Below are 18095 nucleotides of genomic sequence, written 5' to 3'. Positions count from 1 at the left end.
TGAGATCATTTCAGCTGATGCCACAGAGACAGTGGAGTTACTTCATCTTCTTGATTAAATATATATTTTTCACCTTTTTCTTCCCTATTGTGTGTCCATGCATTCAGATTTTAGTAAAATTGCCGGTGCATTATGTACACACTGAAGCTGGAGGGTCTAAATGTCCCACCAGGAAATTCTTTGAATAAAAGGGGGGGAGAAAGTAAGACTGAGCAGGTCTTAATCACATAATTTATTCTAGAGGAGGAAAGCAGGAATAAAACAAACCAGATTCTAAAACATATACAAAAATGTTCTTTGTACACTAAAATCCCACATCGTCCCGAGATTCAATTGTCCTACAACCCAAGACGAATGTTTCTTATGTGTAAAAGTTAGAGAGAGGAGTTCTTCTGACGTGGGGACCACCCCAGCCTAGTTCCAGGAAGACGAGGAGAAACCTCCCATCTTCATCTTGTCTCTCCAGCAGGCTTGTCACATCATAACCCATCTTGCGCTCCGCACTCGAGTCTTGCATTCGAGTCTTGCCACAGGGTCTTTGCTCGTGGCATCGCTCATAATTTTCCCCACTGGTTGCCGTCTCTGTCGCCAGAAAATGGGTGCTGTTCTGCCCGTCCTTTCACAAGCCATTTTGTCTGCCAATCAGAGAGCATGTCCTTCTCTCCCATGCCTCATTCCTACACGCTCCTTTCTCTTTATATCTGGCCCCCCTCTCGGTGCTCAGCCAGATTTCTTTAAATAGATCGATTCACTAGCTGATAGGCCACCTCAGGGTACACCCACACCTCAATGAGTGCCTGCTATTAGCTAATTTGTCCCATGTCCAGCCAGTCTACAGTGGATTAAAACAATGTCATATAAAAACTAAAAACATGCAATACAGATATCTGTTATGGAACGGCTGTGTGCAGGCAGGAATAGGACCCAAAGTGCAGACTCACAGAAACGAAACGTGAACTCAAAACAGCTTTAATGCTGAACTCAAAGTAACTAACTTCCAAAGTACAAACATTAACGCAGGCAGGAAAACAAAACATACAGCATGAGTGTCCTCTGCGTGGCTGGCTTTAGATGGTCTGGCACCTGCATATATGTCTGATTTGCTGAAGCCCTATGTCCCCACTCGTTCGCTCCGTCAGCTGAGCAGCAGTTGCTCTCAGTCCCCAAATCACAGCTGAAACTGAGAGGAGACCGAGCGTTCTCTATTGTGGCTCCTAAGCTTTGGAATAATCTTCCTCTTCACATTAGGCAATCGACATCAGTGATGGTTTTTAAAACGCATTTTTATTCACTGGCTTTTGACTCAGTGGTTGACTGACTTGTATTTACTTATATTTTATTGTTTTCGCTATGTTTATTATTTTATCGTATTTATTATTCTTATGGCATCTATTATGTTTCTATTGTTCAGCACTTTGGTCAGCCTTGTGTGTTTTTAAAGTGCTATATAAACTAGAAAGCGAAAATTTCAGAAGAAATTTTAAGTGTGCCTATGCCGCTGCTAATCAGTATAGTTTGCCATTCATACGGCTACAGAGAGCAAAACTCAGCAGAGCAGCCATTCTCCACCATGAACTATGGTAAAAACAAACACCGCTCGCGCCTCACGGATGACAGCTTACAGTTTTGGGTAAAGATGAAGTGACTTTGTACAGCCCCGATTTGCAGACGCTGTGCACAGAGGTTCATGACCAGAAGTCCCATTGTACCACGGCAGACCCAACAATGTTTGCATGAACACGCTTTGAAGCATTACGTTATGGACCACTTTTCACACATGGTTGGTGTACCCACACAGCCGGCTGTAGCTTTTCAACTCACAGCCCAACACACACCCAAAAAGCAGTCGAGAGAGCACAGACTTTACACCCGTGGGTCCACCTCCCCTGCAGCGGCACTGCAGACCACGCCCCGCCACACACATCAAACACGTAAAATAAATATTTATGCACTTTTGAATTCACTTTTTGTTTTTTGTATTTTTTACACAGTGTTCTGAATGATTAACAATGGTCTACAGCCAATCTTGTGTATTATTATACAAACTTTGGTTGTAAGATGCAGATAACTATTTAATAAAAAGCTAAATATTTTATATGAGAGTAAGAAAGAAAAGTATATCTTTGTGTCTCCCTTTCCCTGTTAATGCCCTACCTGGCCCCCTGGCAAAAGCTTTGCTAGATCCGCCCCTGCACAGTTACCAGCTGTCAGCTGATCAGCAAACATCAGCTGATACTAGAAATTAAAATCAAATGAATTCTAACAACAGCTGATCAAGCTTAAACGTGCTGCTGTTATTTAGCGCGATAAACAAGAGAGAAAAGCCGATCATTGATCAGTTTCACGATTGAAGTTGCAACAGGCGAGAGAATGACAGGGGAGGCTTCGTAACGACAGAATAAATCGTAATATTTTCTCTGAATGTGGGACGATTCCCTTTGTACGGCAACTCTACGAACTAACCCTTATGAATAAAATAAAGTTCAACGTCAGTAACTTAGCGCGCACACAGCTATATAGAAACTCCCGTCGTGCTATGCAGTACGATTGTAAAAGGTCAGCACAACGAAAATAAACTACACCTAAACTCGATTTATATCTGACCCAAATAGAGTGCAGTTCATAACTTCTTACCTGAAATTCAGTTCACCTCACGCTCCTGCCTTCGATTTCCCTGATCCACGATTGAGCTCCGCGTAAGCAATCCCCGGTCGATCGGCGGTCGCCTCGCCGCCTCGTATGTGTCGTTCGCGGCATGTCCTTTCTGTCACACACCGGTGGATAGCTGCCCTCTTTTGTAGCTCCACCACCAAACAACTCAGTTATTTTTTCCACATCGACCAGCATCATCGGTCCATGTAAACGAAAAATAAGTCCAGCTGAGACAGACTCTGGCGAGCGATCGGGTCATGAAACGAGAGTCAGCCGCCTCACTGTAAGACAAGCCTGGGTGCTTTTTCACGAAGGGTCGCTAGCGGCGCTAGCTAGCTAGCCGGCTATCAGCAACACGTAAGAGAACTGTTGCTAATATGGGATGTCTTGATAAAACGAGCAGATATTTGAAGTTTACACACCTACATTCTCGCCTGAAAATATGTTAAAAGTTTATTTTGTGACCTAGAAACACGAATAAAAGCATTATAGAATCCAAGTGGTGTCCGCCATTGTTTGATTCCTGTAGAGGCGTGCTATGAATTGTGGGATATGGAGTTTTCCACCAAGTATACACCCTTCGGCCGTACTACCCTTCGGCCGTACTACTCCCGGTATACCACTAGAGAGAGCCAACACACCACAAATGAAGTCTGTTTCTATGGCGCCAAAAGATGAATTGGCCAAAATTTCCACTAAAATCTAAATATTTGAAAAACTATAAAAGTCATGAACACCAAAAGTCATAGCACACCATTCCAGATCCAGCCGCACAAAATGAGGTAACATATGTGAACCTTGTCTCAAAACTGTGGGGCGAGTTACGCGCCGAAATTTAGGCGGAAGATGGAGAATAATAATAAGTAGGATAAATCTGACGAATAGTAATAAGTGTGCCTCTTGGCATAGGCACACTTAATAAACGATGATGAGTGAGGGTAGATAAGAGTAGATCGCGACACTGACAAACTGAAACACAGGGCTTAAATACACAGAGGGAGCAATCAGGGAATGGGTAACAGGAGGGAAACACAGCTGGGGCAAATCAGGCCTAACGAGACAAGGGGAAGCAAAACCAGATACATTAACATCAGACATGGACCTTCAAAATAAAACAGGAAACCTAACACAGACTGACACGCAGGCATTGCAACAGAGGGAACAGAGACGTGGGACCAGGGCAGACACAGACACTGACTGGACACGGGGATATAGCAACTAAGGATTACACAGAGACATAAACCATAAGACAGAACTCTAACAAAGAAACTAAAGACTAGAAATGATAAATAATATAATAAACTCAAAACCCTGGGTCAACGACCCAGGCATCCTAACAATATCAGACTAAAATCATGCAAATAAAATCAAACCAACACTCAAAAATAAACATTAAAATCAGAATAAAACCGATTATAAAGACAAATTTCCACTGTGTGACACAGTACTCAGTGTGTAGTGTCTTGCGTTGTCAGTCTTCGCCAGTCGACCAACTTTTTCTGTTATGTTACGTGTGCGGTTTGTTTCCAGTCCCCTGTTTTGTGTGTGTGGGGCCAGTGTCCCGGTTCTCAGGCAACATCAGGCCTGTGGAGTTCCTGGGCTGAGGCCAGCAACACCTGACTGCAATCAGGATTCACCTGCTGACAATGATCCTCGTCAACAGTCTGGTATTTACCAGTATGGCTGGGCTTCCATCAACGCTGGATCCAGCAATCACAGAAACTGAAACCTGTCTCAATCAGTCCGTCGTCTTGTTGAAACGTTTACTAAATTGTTACATCTTGTTTTGTCAGGTTACTACGGGAGGAGTATTGGAGGGAGAGAGCACTGTTGTAAATAACTCGTTTTGTTTTTTTCTTGCATCATGAATTGGGAGGAGAGTATTGCACAAGAGACTATAGTTTTGCCACCGAGGAAATCGCACTGTTAGGAACAATATTTTTTTTTAAACTGATGTTAATATTTGCTGTGTATCTATCAACATTCATGCAAAGTTTCATTAAGACTTTTAAGGTGGAGATACAGGGTACATGCAGACATATATACATAGATATTCTTTGATTATTATTTTTGTTGCTGTGTTTTGTTTTGTTTTCTTTTTAAATTCTAAACCTTTGATACTTACAGTGATTCTCAGCTCGGCTTCATTTCTCCCTGTATTGATTGTAAGCCATGCTATGCCGTTAGCTGCAGTGAGTCCCATGACTGCACCAGGATTAATCACTACTGGAATGTTTGCTGCTGGAGTTTCATCAGGATTTAAAACTTCAACCTAACATCAAAAAAAGAAATTAAATCACAACACTTGGTAAGGGAATTATAATTATTGCAAACAGCACAAAGTGTATACTACAAATTCTGATTTGGATTCCATTATGCATCAAAGTTTTTAAAGAGTGATATGATGTCAAGCTATGTAAATTTAAATTAGTGCTTTACCGTAACATCGAAGGACATTCCTGGCTTGAAATATTTTGGAGTTCTTTTAAAGTGGATTGTATAGGGTGATGTGACAATCTGGATACCTCTCAGTTCAGCCTCCACCATTTCACTACCTGTGATAGGGTGCAAGATAATTATATGCACAGATAAACTGATTACCAGAATAAATATGCTTTTCAACTACATGTTTTTCACAACATAAAAACAAAAAACTAAAACACGAACAAAACCCAAAAAAAAAGACATTTCAAACATTCAGAACAGGCTTAAAAAGAGGCTTAAAAAAGCTTTCTTTCTTACCACTTTCTGTCAGGACACTGACAGATACAAATATGGCGCCCCCTACAAGGCTGTTGATGTCCCTCTCAACTTTTGTTATGTCCTCCCTCCTCAGTGCCACCTCTCCTTCACCACTTCTAATCTAATTCATCAACATAAAGAGGTGTGTGTAAAATTATGTTCTACTGTAATAGCACAATAATACAGTTTGTGAGTAGTAGGAGGTAGTTAAACTCTTATCTCAATATCAATTTTTAATGGACATGCTGAATCTTAAGTATAAATATGGGCTCACCGGAACTTTTTGAACAGAGTCTGGAAAGCTCTGCATACTTTGGTCCTTTTTGATAACCCCAAATACCACATAGGCTGTTCCTTCCACCTCTTGACCAAACAGATATCTAAACCACAGAATAAAGACTTCAGAATAAGAGTAACAAACTAACAACAAAGGATCACATAATTTCTACATAAATATCCAAATAAAAATTTTTTTTATTGGTCACATACACAGTCATAAAGTACAGCATGCAGCTCTTAAATCCACAAAACTGTTACATACGTAGCTTTGATTCTGACGGTGAAATCTCTGCTGTTCACGTGGAAGAACTGTGTTAATTGTGTCAATTTCACCTCAAAACTGGGAAGAACTGCAAGATTAAAATATTTTCTTTGTCAAGTTCAAATTGCTATTTGTATTGCACATTTTGCAAAAACAATAAGGAAATGTCATGCAGGTACTGTACAGATAACAGGATGCTCACCATACTCTTTGACCTCAAATTCTGCAGAATATTTTTGCTGTGGGTTGCTGTGGAATTTTGCCACCACTTTCCACAGTCCAGAACTACACACACAAACACACAAATATTTTAATGATAAAAACTGAATAAAACTGAATGGTGAGAAGTAAAACTGAATTTATTCGAGAGCTACATTTTTAAAGGATAAAATACAGTTTCAAAGCAAATGAATTCATTTTCAAAATATAAAATTCAATTTCATTTTAGTGATGATCATTTTCAATCCAATACATTTAATTTCAAATTAGGCTAATTCAAATTCAGTTTTAAAAAGCATTTATTCAAGTTGCAATTCAGATTCAATCTGAGCAATTCAAATTCAAATTTAACTTATTCAAATTCAGTTTCTGATGGCACAAAGCTCTGCCCATACGTTTCATTCTATAATACTGGACTTATTTTTCTATGAAGGTTTGAACTTTGAGAGGTTTTAAATAAGAGAGAATAGTGTGAAAATGTTTTACAGCCTTAAAACATCTATAATAATTGTAAAAAATAAAGCTTGCTGGTGCAATGATTTCACCTATCGCTGGTTATTTTTAGTACGTAACTCCCACGGTAAACGAGAGACCATTGTAATACAATCAGCATTTTGTTTCTTGTATATTGTAAAGTTGTACCTTTTGATTTCTGTTAATATGATGTTATTCAAATGCATTTATGGGATTCAACTACATTTACAAAAAAAATGACAAAATGATTCTGTATTTTTACAGCAATTGGTGTCCCGGGCAGAGATGTTACGCGTTACTTCCCATCTCTGCCCGGGACTGTAATCCGATTGCTTTATTCAATTAACGAGTAACATAAGGGATTACTATTGTAAAAAATAGTAATTAGATTACTGTTACTTTCCCTAAGCACGCTGCGTTACTAAACCGTCATGATTTTGTTTGTGAGAGAGTCTCATGACAATGACCTAAGCGCATGCGACGTCCACTACAGCAACAGATCAACAATGGATAATATGGAGTACAGGAGAGAGCACGACCATGCAGCGTTTAAAGCGTGGACATACTTACATTACTTTAAGTTTTAGTCCGTAAAAATTGACAAAAACATTAGCGTCCGCTTAACACTCTGCATGAGAAGAAAACTGCTTTCTACAGTGAAAAGTTTAACTTCAAATCTGAGCAAGCACCTAGCAAGCCACCATGGCAATGTGAAATTCACAGAGAATTACTTAAGTCAGAAGTAGTTAGTATTTTTTTCACCTGATTAACATACTAAGTCACTGCTGTGTAAAAATAACAATTAAAATTAAATACTCACCTAACAGTTTCATCAAGATGGAAATTTCCAGAGTAGAGACCTAGATGTAGAGCGATTTGACCAAGTGGTAAAATTATGCCTTCAGGTGTCTGGATAAAATAAAATAAAAAACATTCAAGATGTTCATGTTATGGCTCATTGCATAATATTACTTTCAGTTCTGAACTTATAAAGAATAAAAAATTTACCACAAAGTTAATGGTAATGGAAGTATCAGTTTGGGTTTCTTCAGTCATCTCTACAGGCTCCATTTGGGTTGTGAGTGCAAACACCCTGAATAAAACTGATGGGAAGGCTTTGTTCAATGTGATGTATGCATTTTTGAAGGAATAATTATTGAAGAACTTCATTGCACACACACACACACACACACACACACACACACACACACACACACACACACACACACACACACACACACACACACACACACACACACACACAACCCCATTCAGGTATCTTAGTGAGGACCTTCATTGACATAATGGTTTCCCTAGCCCCTTACCCTAACCATTAAAAATGAATGCCTAACCCTTACCCTAAACCTAACCATAACCTAATTTTAACCATGACACTAAAACCACATTTTGAGCCTCAAAAATGCCTTTAAATGCCTTCAAATTTGTGAGGACCAGGTTGTGTGTCCTCACAAGTGACTGTTGATTCTCACAAGTATAGTAGAATGCAGATTTCGGTCCTCACAAAGATTGCTAGACAGGAACACACCCACCCACATATATATATATATATATATATATATATGTATGTGTATATGTATATGTATGTGTATATGTATGTGTATATATGTGTATATATATGTGTATATATATGTGTATATATATGTATATATATATATATGTATATATATAGAGAGAGAGAGAGCGAGAGAGCGATGGGAGTTTATTACAAAAATTCATCTAATTACAGGCTTTATCATTAGTTTATCTTGATTAATCGCATTTAATCGCACAAGAAAATTTGCCCAAAGCGCAAATGTTTTCTTTAATTTAAAAGGGTTTCAGATTCAGATATTGTAAACTCAAGCTCTTTTTATTTCTGGAAAGAAAAAAAAACATTTAAACTGCATTTTAATTCAATACAGAGGAAAAAATATCCCTGGCCAGAATTGGGCAGACTTAAAAATAAAGTGTTATTTTAAGTGCTTTTAAGTACATTGTCAAAATGGTATTGTCTTTAAATAATAATAATTAAAATTTCAACATAAAGTGCAGTTCTTCATCTTCCTGCTCTCCCCTTGCAAAACACTTTAAATCCTTAAAGTGTGGGTCAAGCACAGTAGCTATCTGGAGCCACTGATGGTTGAGTTTACATTACACATAGATCCTTTGTGCAGGCAGTCTTAAATTTCACCATGTAGTTTGGGTCATCATCGGAGATCTCCATGGTCTGAAGCAGGTGGCAGAAAGCAGGTGAAACCACTGAACATAAGACATATGTCTCACCTCCAGTCACAAACCTGTAGTAGATAGTTCAAGAAAGTAATTAATAATCTACACAATAACTGTCAACTATAGAGCTTAGAGTTAGAAAAGTTAAAAAATAGTTTTATTTACCTGCATGGCTGTTTGTCTAAAGCAGCAAAAACAGCCTCTTGATTCTTTAGTAGACGAGAAACCATATCAAGCTTTGAATTCCACCGTGTGGCTATTAGGATTGCAAGTATCCAGGGAGTGAGTGGGAAGCTCACTGCTGCTACATGGCCCTGGTTTGCCCTCATGGATGAGGTGTTAGGAAAGAGGCCTTCTACCAGGCCTCCATTCCTAATTGCCTCCATCAATTCAATTTTATTTGTATAGCGCGAAATCACAACAACAGTCGCCTCAAGGCGCTTTATATTCTAAGGTAGACACTACAATAATACATACAGAGAAAAACCCAACAATCAAATGACCCCCTATGAGCAAGCACTTTGGGACAGTGGGAAGGAAAAACTCCCTTTTAACAGGAAGAAACCTCCGGCAGAACCAGGCTCAGGGAGGGGCAGCCATCTGCTGCAACCGGTTGGGGTGAGAGAAGGAAGACAGGATAAAGACATGCTGTGGAAGAGAGACAGAGATTAATAACAAGTACGATTCATTGCAGAGAGGTCTATTAACACATAGTGAGTGAAAAAGGTGACTAAAAAGGAAATGCTCAATGCATCATGGAAATCCCCCAGCAGTCTACACCTATTGCAGCATAACTAAGGTTTCAGGGTCACCTGATCCAGCCCTAACTATATGGATTAGCAAAAAGGAAAGTTTTAAGCCTAATCTTAAAAGTAGAAATAGTGTCTGTCTCCCTAATCCAAACTTGAAGCTGGTTCACAGAAGAGGGGCCTGAAAACTGAAGGCTCTGCCTCCCATTCTACTTTTAAATACTAACAACAAGTAAGCCTGCAGTGCGAGAGCAAAGTGCTCTAATAGGGTGATATGGTACTACAAGGTCATTAAGATAAGATGGGGCCTGATTATTTAAGACCTTGTATGTGATGAGCAGGATTTTTAATTTAAATCTGGATTTAACAGGAAGCCAATGAAGGGAAGCCAATACAGGAGAAATATGCTCTCTCTTTCTAGTCCCTGTCAGTACTCTTGCTGCAGCATTTTGGATTAACTGAAGGCTTTTCAGGGAGTTTTTAGGACTTCCTGATAATAATGAATTACAGTAGTCCAGCCTGGAAGTAATAAATGCATGAACTAGTTTTTCAGCATCACTCTGAGACAGGATATTTCTAATTTTAGAGATGTTGCGCAAATGGGACGAAAGCAGTCTTACATATTTGTTTAATATGTGCATTGAGGACATATCCTGGTCACAAATCACTCCAAGGTTCCTCACAGTGTTACTGGAGGCCAAGGTAATGCCATCCAGAGTAGGAATCTGGTTAGATACCATAATTCTAAGATTTTCAGGGCCGACTAAAATAACCTCAGTTTTATCTGAATTAAGAAGCAGAAAGTTAGCGGCCATCCAGGCCTTTATGTCTTTAAGACATTCCCGCAGTTTAACTAATTGGTGTGTGTTATCTGGCTTCATGGATAGATAGATAGACAGATAGATAGATAGATAGATAGATAGATAGATAGATAGATAGATAGATAGATAGATAGATAGATAGATAGATAGATAGATAGATAGATAGAGTTGGGTGTCATCTGCATAGCAGTGAAAATGTATACCGTGTCTTCTGATGATACTGCCTAAGGGAACCATGTATAATGTAAACAGAATTGGTGCTAGCACCGAACCCTGTGGAACACTATAACTGACCATAGTGTGTGAAGAGGACTCTCCATTTACATGAACAAATTGGAGTCTATTAGATAGATATGATACAAACCACTGCAGCGCAGTATCTGTAATACCTACAGCATGTTTTATTCGTGCTAACAGAATATTATGGTCAACAGTATCGAACGCTGCACTGAGGTCTAGCAGGACAAGCACAGAGATGAGTCCACTGTCAGAGGCCATAAGAAGATCATTTGTAACCTTCACTAAAGCTGTTTCTGTGCTGTGATGAGCTCTGAAACCTGACTGAAACTCTTCAAATAAGCCATTCCTCTGCAGATGATCTGTTAGCTGTTTGACAACTACTCTTTTTTGATATGAAAGGAAATTTGGAGATTGGCCTATAATTAGCCAAGACAGCTGGGTCTAGAGATGGCTTTTTAAGTAAAGGTTTAACTATTGCCAGCTTGAAGGCCTGTGGTACATAGCCGATCATTAGAGAAAGGTTGATCATATTTAAGATTGAAGCATTAATTAATGGCAGGACTTCTTTGAGCAGTTTTGTGAGAATAAGGTCTAAAAGACACGTTGATGGAAATGTTCAGACATCGAGGAGGACACTCCAGGGCCCAGTTCAGAAGTGGGCAACTAAGTGTTGGATGGGGAAGAGCAGGAGGATGAGGGCCAGGTGGAGCAAAGAAGGGAGAAAAGAAAGAAGGACAGGGATGATGAGTTGTTGGATTTAATCAGAGAGGACATGAGTTTGCAGAAGGAAATGGAGTAAAGAAGAACAGAGGAGGCAAGAGAGAGAATGAACAGACTGTTTGGTTTGTTTGAAAAACTTGTTGAAAAAAAAAAGATTAAATTTCTGTAAATAAAAATGTAAATGTTTTACCTTTGTTTGCATTGTTTGTTTGTTTTTTACAAACTATGTACTACATACATTTTCTTAACACAATTAATTAAAATGTCTGAAAAGAGTAACAATGGAAAAAAAATCGAATTATTAAGAATTATTATTACAGTCCAGGATTAAACTGAATGCCCCAGTAAGCACAGGCACTTTTATCCAGGCCTGATCTTTGACTGAGCAGCAAGTCTCGGGCAGTGCTGCTGAATCTGCTGGACCAGGGCCAGAGAGATGAAGGAGGTGCCACAAGTGAGACCTTGGTTTGTATTTCCAGCTAGTAAGTGGAGCATCATACAGGGTGATCTCCAGAAGGTCTAGGGATGCTCGTTTCCACTGTCCACCGCATCATCTGTCACTTGGGTTTACAGGGCTGATGTAACTGACGGCTGCCATGTCACTAAGATGTATTCAGAAAGATGCAAAAAAAGTGGTGCAAATAATCCTGTTAATAAACATATAACAAGTAATATTCTAGCACTTTAAAAATGCACTACTAAAAGAATACTTGCCTGTTAAAAACAATCGTAGTCCAGGAGTAGCTCCTCCAGGGCAGACACCTCAGCAGATAGCTGGTCCCACAGAGAGCACAACTGACTGCCTCCAAACCAGTCTCCCCCTCATCTTGCACATCATCCTCTGGGTCCACAACGTCACCAGCATCGAGGCAGATGTTGTACAGAACAGCACATGCTGTTATGACCTGAAACAGATGTTTTGTTTTTTAAATAAGGTGTTTATACATGTACATACACTAAAGTTCCCATTATGTCATTATAATTATGCAAAAAACAACGGCACTATATTGTAATGACTTACATGTGGTACAAAGGTGTGGTGCACCTTCAGCGCTTGAAGGAAGATGGTTCCTGGTCTTCATCATTCCAAAAGCACGCTCTATAATAGAGCGCACCCTGGAATGATGAGAGTTGAAGCGCTGGGCTCCCACACCTTGAACTGGCCTCTTGTACAGAGTGACGAGGGGAAGTGGATGTTGGAGACATGGGTACCCTCCAGCTGCAAAGATGAAGTGCCCTGGAGGAGGGTAAATGGCCTGTCGGTACAGTGGGCTGTTGCGTAGCACCCTGGAGTCATGCACTGACCCAGTCCAGCCCACATACAGTATGTGTCGATGAAGCAGCCCTGATGGTCACAAACCACCTGCAGGAGTATGGAAGAGAACAATTTCCTGTTCCTGTAGCACAGACCATCAGGGCCGCTGGGAGGCTTGATGCAGACATGGCACCTTTCAAAAAGGCTCTGTGTCTTGCCAGCCCTGCAAACCCGTGAGACATAACATCTAGGTCTTCAGGAGTCCAAGGGAGGTGGATGACCTGATGGTGAATAGCCACCACCTCCTCTGTGACCCTCTGGACAATGCGTTGGAACTTGGTATAGTAAACACCCTGGAAACAACTCTGTAGGATGCTCCACTTACCAGCCAGAAAAGAAACACAAGGACCTCAGTTGTGGCACCCCAACGATTTGTCCGGCCCTGGTTACAGAGATTCAGCAGCACTTTCAGAGACTCCCTGCTGAGACGAAAATCAGGCCTAGTGTCCTTATTGTTAAAAAACCTGTCCAGGACTGGGACACTCAGTTTAATCCTGCAATACTGTGGTCCTGTCTGGTGAAGGAAAATATGGAAAATAACAGAAATTGTTTTATTTTTGTCATTATTATGAATGTTGCTGTTGTTCTTCTTTAAAAAACAGTTTTACGTTTATTTACATTTACGTTTATTTTAAACATTATTTTGATTATTATACTTAAGTCAAATGCACTGGTTCACTGTAAAAGATAAAAGAGCTAAATAAAATCACGTCTACATCAGTGTTTTATTTAGCTAGTAAACAGATTTGAAATACACACATCAACAATCTGAAGGGGAAAAAAATGACATGTATCGTACCTGAACTTGGTTATCTCTTAGTCGAAGGTAAAACAGTAGTTGCTGTAGCTCTTAGATTAACAAAGATCCATCATTTCACCGAGCGGTAAGGGTGGGGAGAAGTGGTAAGGGTGGGAACAGCTGGTGACGCAAATGTGAAGGCTAGACTGTCCCCATTCACAAGCCTTGCACTTCAGGTCTTCGAAGAACCCGGCCCACATAGACTGAGAAGACCGGGCCCTCCGAAGGATACGACCTAGGTTTTGGGACACAGCTTTTGTAGCTCCGATGTGTGCATCAGTCTAATCAGTATAATATGAAATCGAGCATTGACAAAAGTTCCCCTTTGCTTGGAATGCAAAGTGCGATTAAATGCGGTTTTTTAACACTTTTTTTTTTTTCAAATTAATTAATTCTTTTTTTCCACCAGAATCACATTTTGTCTAGTAGACAAGACAAAATAGCTTTCTAATTTGTGAGAAGTAGTCATAGAAGTTCTTCAAGACTCTGTTTTTATCTCAAACTACAATACTACATTATCATGACATCACCAGTAACACACTGACTGAACTTTGCCTGATGTTCACTAAATGTTCCACATAAAATCTAGTGTGTACTAAAAATATATTTTCAGAGGGTAGAATTATCATGAGGACATGGTGGGTGTTGTGTTTCTCAGTCATGAGGTAGCAGTGGACTTACCTCTGCTATTGGGTGTATAAAGGGTCTTGTCAGTCTGAATGAAGATGTAACCAGACTGGAAGGAAACCATGACGACTTTCTCCAGCAGACAGTCAGGGAACTGAGCTTGTAGATATACATACTGCTTCACACTGGGATCTTTATTGAAGTCTCCTGCAGGGATCTGAAACCATTATGAAGAGACATTTGTCTGAAGACATGGCATTTTCAGTGATGAAGAGACTGAACTCAAGATGTATTGTTTAAGGTTATTGTTGAGTTCAGTGATGTAGATAAATGGTTCTACTGATGTATAGACAGGAAGTAATAATTTTAGGACTCTAATAAGTTCTATAATGTTTTATAGGGTTTGAGGCATAGTTACACTAACCCTAGTGTTAGTCTCAGATCTTCCTGACTGATGCTAACAAATGCTAAATTTAGCCTCTGATTTGGGCTGCTACAGTAAAGACATATAGCTAGCTGACCAGCATAGGCTAATTTGCTAGTTAACAGACTACAGTGGTAAGATTATTGAAAGATTAGTTTCACCTCACCATATTTATTATTATTTCCATTTTGAAGCACATAGAAACATTTTTGTTAATGTTTGTACACAGACACATATTCCATGTCTTTGCGCTAACATTTGTTGAAAATGTGATTTATGTAATCCTGAGCAGGCCATTTCATATTTTTGTGACACTGTTGAGCTAATGTGATTAAATCATAACTATATCTTGATTAAAGTATAATATAAGCACAGTCCTGGTGTGCAGGGCTGTTAAATTCCTTATGGGGATGCTGCTGACATATTATAAATTGTTATGTCTATATCAAGCTTTTAGCCTAATAATAAGCAGAGATATTTGTGTGTCTTCCTTCAAAATTCATAGATTATGTGAAAAGTCGATCAACAGCTATCACTAAACGAAGCACTCTAAACCCTGCCACTGGAAAAATATCCCTTATTTCACCTGTGATCACATACTTTTGCTTTCCAGAGTTTAATGTTAAGACTGATTTTTTTTTCAAGGTATGTAGGCTATGTTACTTTAATTGTAATCTCCTTATAATGAAACTAAATGCTGTTATGTAAATGCAACTCTACATGTAATAATTACATGTAGAGCTCTAAATTTAATAATTACAATCCACAGCAGATCTGACCAAAACAAAAACTCTGTTCTTTTGTAATTTTTGTTCATTTTATTTTTAGCTTAAAAAAAAACTTTAGAACTTTGGAACGTTCACAGCCGAGTGTGAAGCAATGGGAATGAGAATCAGCACCTCCAAATCTGAGGCCATGGTCCTCAGCCGGAAATGGTAGAGTGCCCACTCCGGGTCAGGGAGAGAAGTACTTGCCCCAAGTGGAAGAGTTTAAGTATCTCGGGGTCTTGTTCACAAGTGACGGGAAAAGGGAGCGAGAGATCGACGGACGGATTGGTGTGGCGGCCGCAGTGATACGGACACGGTACCAGTCTCTTGTGGTGAAGGGAGAGCTGAGTGTAAAAGTGAAGCTCTCAATTTACCGGTCGATCTACGTCCCTACCCTCACCTATGGTCACAAGCTGTGGGTAGTGACCGACAGAACAAGATCGCGGATACAGTTGGCAGAAATGGGCTTCCTCCGAAGGGTGGCTGGCCTCTCCCTTAGAGATAGGATAAGAAGTTTGGCCATCCGGGAAGGGCTCAGAGTAGAGCCGCTGCTCCTCCACATCACCAGGAGGCATCTGACAAGGATGCCTCCTGGGCGCCTCCTCGGTGAGGTGTTCTGGGCATGTCCCACTGGGAGAAAGCCCGGGGCAGACCCAGGACATGCTTGAGAGATTATATCTCTATATCTCCCGGCTGGCCTGGGAATGCCTTGGTGTTCCCCAGGACAAGCTGGAGGAGGTGGCTGGGGAGAGGGAGGTCTGGGCTTCTCTTGTTCTTGCAGGTCAAAAGCCAGGTGATCTCTCTCTCTTTGACACAGTACACATTCCACATTCAAAGTAAGCAAGTATTTTCTTACCTTTATTTTCCCAAACTGCTGGAAGTTATTTACTCTGCTAAGGGTCACAATTGTTTTTGCCATCAATTTGATTTTGTTTGGATGGTTCATCACATTGATATCAACCCTAAAATCTCCTCCAGTGCAGTCTTGACACTCCACAAAGATGTTTTCTGCGGCTCCCACCCGGAAAACATTGGGAGCAGACATCACTTTCCTGCAGAGCAGTGGTAATGGAGAAAGATGTTTAAAGTAGTAGTCTCTGTTAAAAAAGAGAGTGTGTGTGTGTGTGTGTGTGTGTGTGTGTGTGTGTGTGTGTGTGTGTGTGTGTGTGTGTGTGTGTGTGTGTGTGTGTGTGATGTATGAAGGCTTTAAGTACTTGTTAAGTATTTCCCAGCTGTTTTCCCTATGAGGCTTTAAACCACTAAATCTGTGATTTTTATGGTCCTGACGAAGTGGAAATAGCTAGTATACAGTAAGAAAATAAAATAAAGGAAACTACTTGTCTTTAATCATCTTGTAACATATTTGTGTTTTAGATGGGAATTTTCCTTCATAAGGTTGACAAGCACTGTCTTAATGCTTTTTTGCTAAAACTCACATTTAAAAAAATACTTTATATTTAAATGTTGCATCTTGAAATCAGTTTTTCAATTAACTCTTTGAATACCACCAATGACCACACTAGCGAGTTATATATTACAATGTTGTATTATTTCGTTTTCTTTTTTTGTTAATCCATTGTGGTTTAGTTAAGGTCTAGTTAATACGGCTTTGAAGATACACTTTTACAATGTTTGCACCTCTGCTCTTTCATGTAGTTCTTTACGATAATGAAAGTTCTGTTCCCTCCAGTTTATGACTGTTTGCTTTACAAAAAGCAGCAGTGACAGCATAGAGCTGACCTATTTAAACTAAAAATCTGTCCTGTAATTTTACTGGTAAATTCAGACTGGTTTTAAGCATTGTGCTGGACTTCAAACACAATGAGTGATGAATTGATTATCTTGATTAAGCTCCAGAACTAGGTCAGTTAATCTTTTCACCATGCCTCTGGAGTTTGTTTGTCTTGTCTGAGGTAATGTGCCGTTGTGCAAACTGAACAAAGTTTAGCAAAGTTCTTGGCATCATTTTAAATACAGATTACATTGACTTATGTTACATTGGCTTCTCATTACACAAGTTACAAATAAAATATAGTTAGCAATAAAGGTAGATTGACCAAGGTTTCATTAACATGTCCAATTTTTCTTAATTTACAAACCTTCAAATACCAACTATGAGCCCTTAAAGAATGTGAATCTATACATGCAATAATATATAAACGCAAAAAGAAAATATAATCCAACATTTTACATGGATCCACAATAATCACACTGACCAAAACTGCTTTATTTTTCGTGAATTAATTCAAACTCACTGGGAATGTGTAAAAGTACAGCAAGTCTACTTACAACGGAGCTCCATCAGCCACAGAGGTCAGGGAAGCAAAGGCCAGAGAGGCCAGTAGCAGCAGAGTCCTCCTCATTATCCTGATCCTTTTCTGCTACTAAAGTAAACTGTGGCCCTGCAGCAGTCTCCTCTAATCCACTAACATCCCTCCTCCTGCACTCTTACACACTTTTATCCATCATCTTCTCAAACACACACACAGACAGGATTTCCCAGGGGCAGTTGAGAAACAGTTTAGCCCTGATAATGATCTCTTCCCTGAAGAAACAGGTGAACTGTCACGGCCATCAAAACGGGTAGGACTCAAACACAGGACTCAAGTTAATTTACACAACAAAGTTCACAAGGGCTAAGGCAAAGGTTTCCTATCAGTGAAGTCCAGGCTCTGAACAGACAGGAAATTCCACAGTTTCTCACCTTCATAGAGTCTTTCACAGAAAGCATGATCTCTATCTCTCTCTCCCTCTCTCTCTCCAGTCTCCAGGCTTT

At 39.8% G+C, this 18095-nt stretch overlaps 1 protein-coding gene across 1 annotated transcript in view; it reads right to left on the bottom strand.

Annotated features, from left to right (window-relative positions):
- The window catches only part of LOC134629771 (complement C3-like), a 64067-nt gene extending 46385 nt beyond the window's left edge, over nt 1-17682 (bottom strand). Inside the window, exons 1-11 of the mRNA XM_063477289.1 lie at nt 17609-17682; nt 16176-16371; nt 14183-14345; nt 7637-7731; nt 7449-7537; nt 6138-6220; nt 5936-6023; nt 5669-5774; nt 5395-5515; nt 5092-5207; nt 4778-4924 (exon numbers count right to left, since the gene is read on the bottom strand). Coding sequence (XP_063333359.1) covers nt 4778-4924; nt 5092-5207; nt 5395-5515; nt 5669-5774; nt 5936-6023; nt 6138-6220; nt 7449-7537; nt 7637-7731; nt 14183-14345; nt 16176-16371; nt 17609-17682 — 1278 coding nt within the window. The remainder of the gene's footprint in view (nt 1-4777; nt 4925-5091; nt 5208-5394; nt 5516-5668; nt 5775-5935; nt 6024-6137; nt 6221-7448; nt 7538-7636; nt 7732-14182; nt 14346-16175; nt 16372-17608) is intronic.
- Between the last annotated feature and the right edge of the window lie 413 nt (nt 17683-18095).

Source organism: Pelmatolapia mariae, linkage group LG6 (assembly GCF_036321145.2).
Source record: "Pelmatolapia mariae isolate MD_Pm_ZW linkage group LG6, Pm_UMD_F_2, whole genome shotgun sequence".
NCBI lineage: Eukaryota > Metazoa > Chordata > Actinopteri > Cichliformes > Cichlidae > Pelmatolapia > Pelmatolapia mariae.
This window is presented reverse-complemented; position numbering and strand designations above follow the sequence as displayed.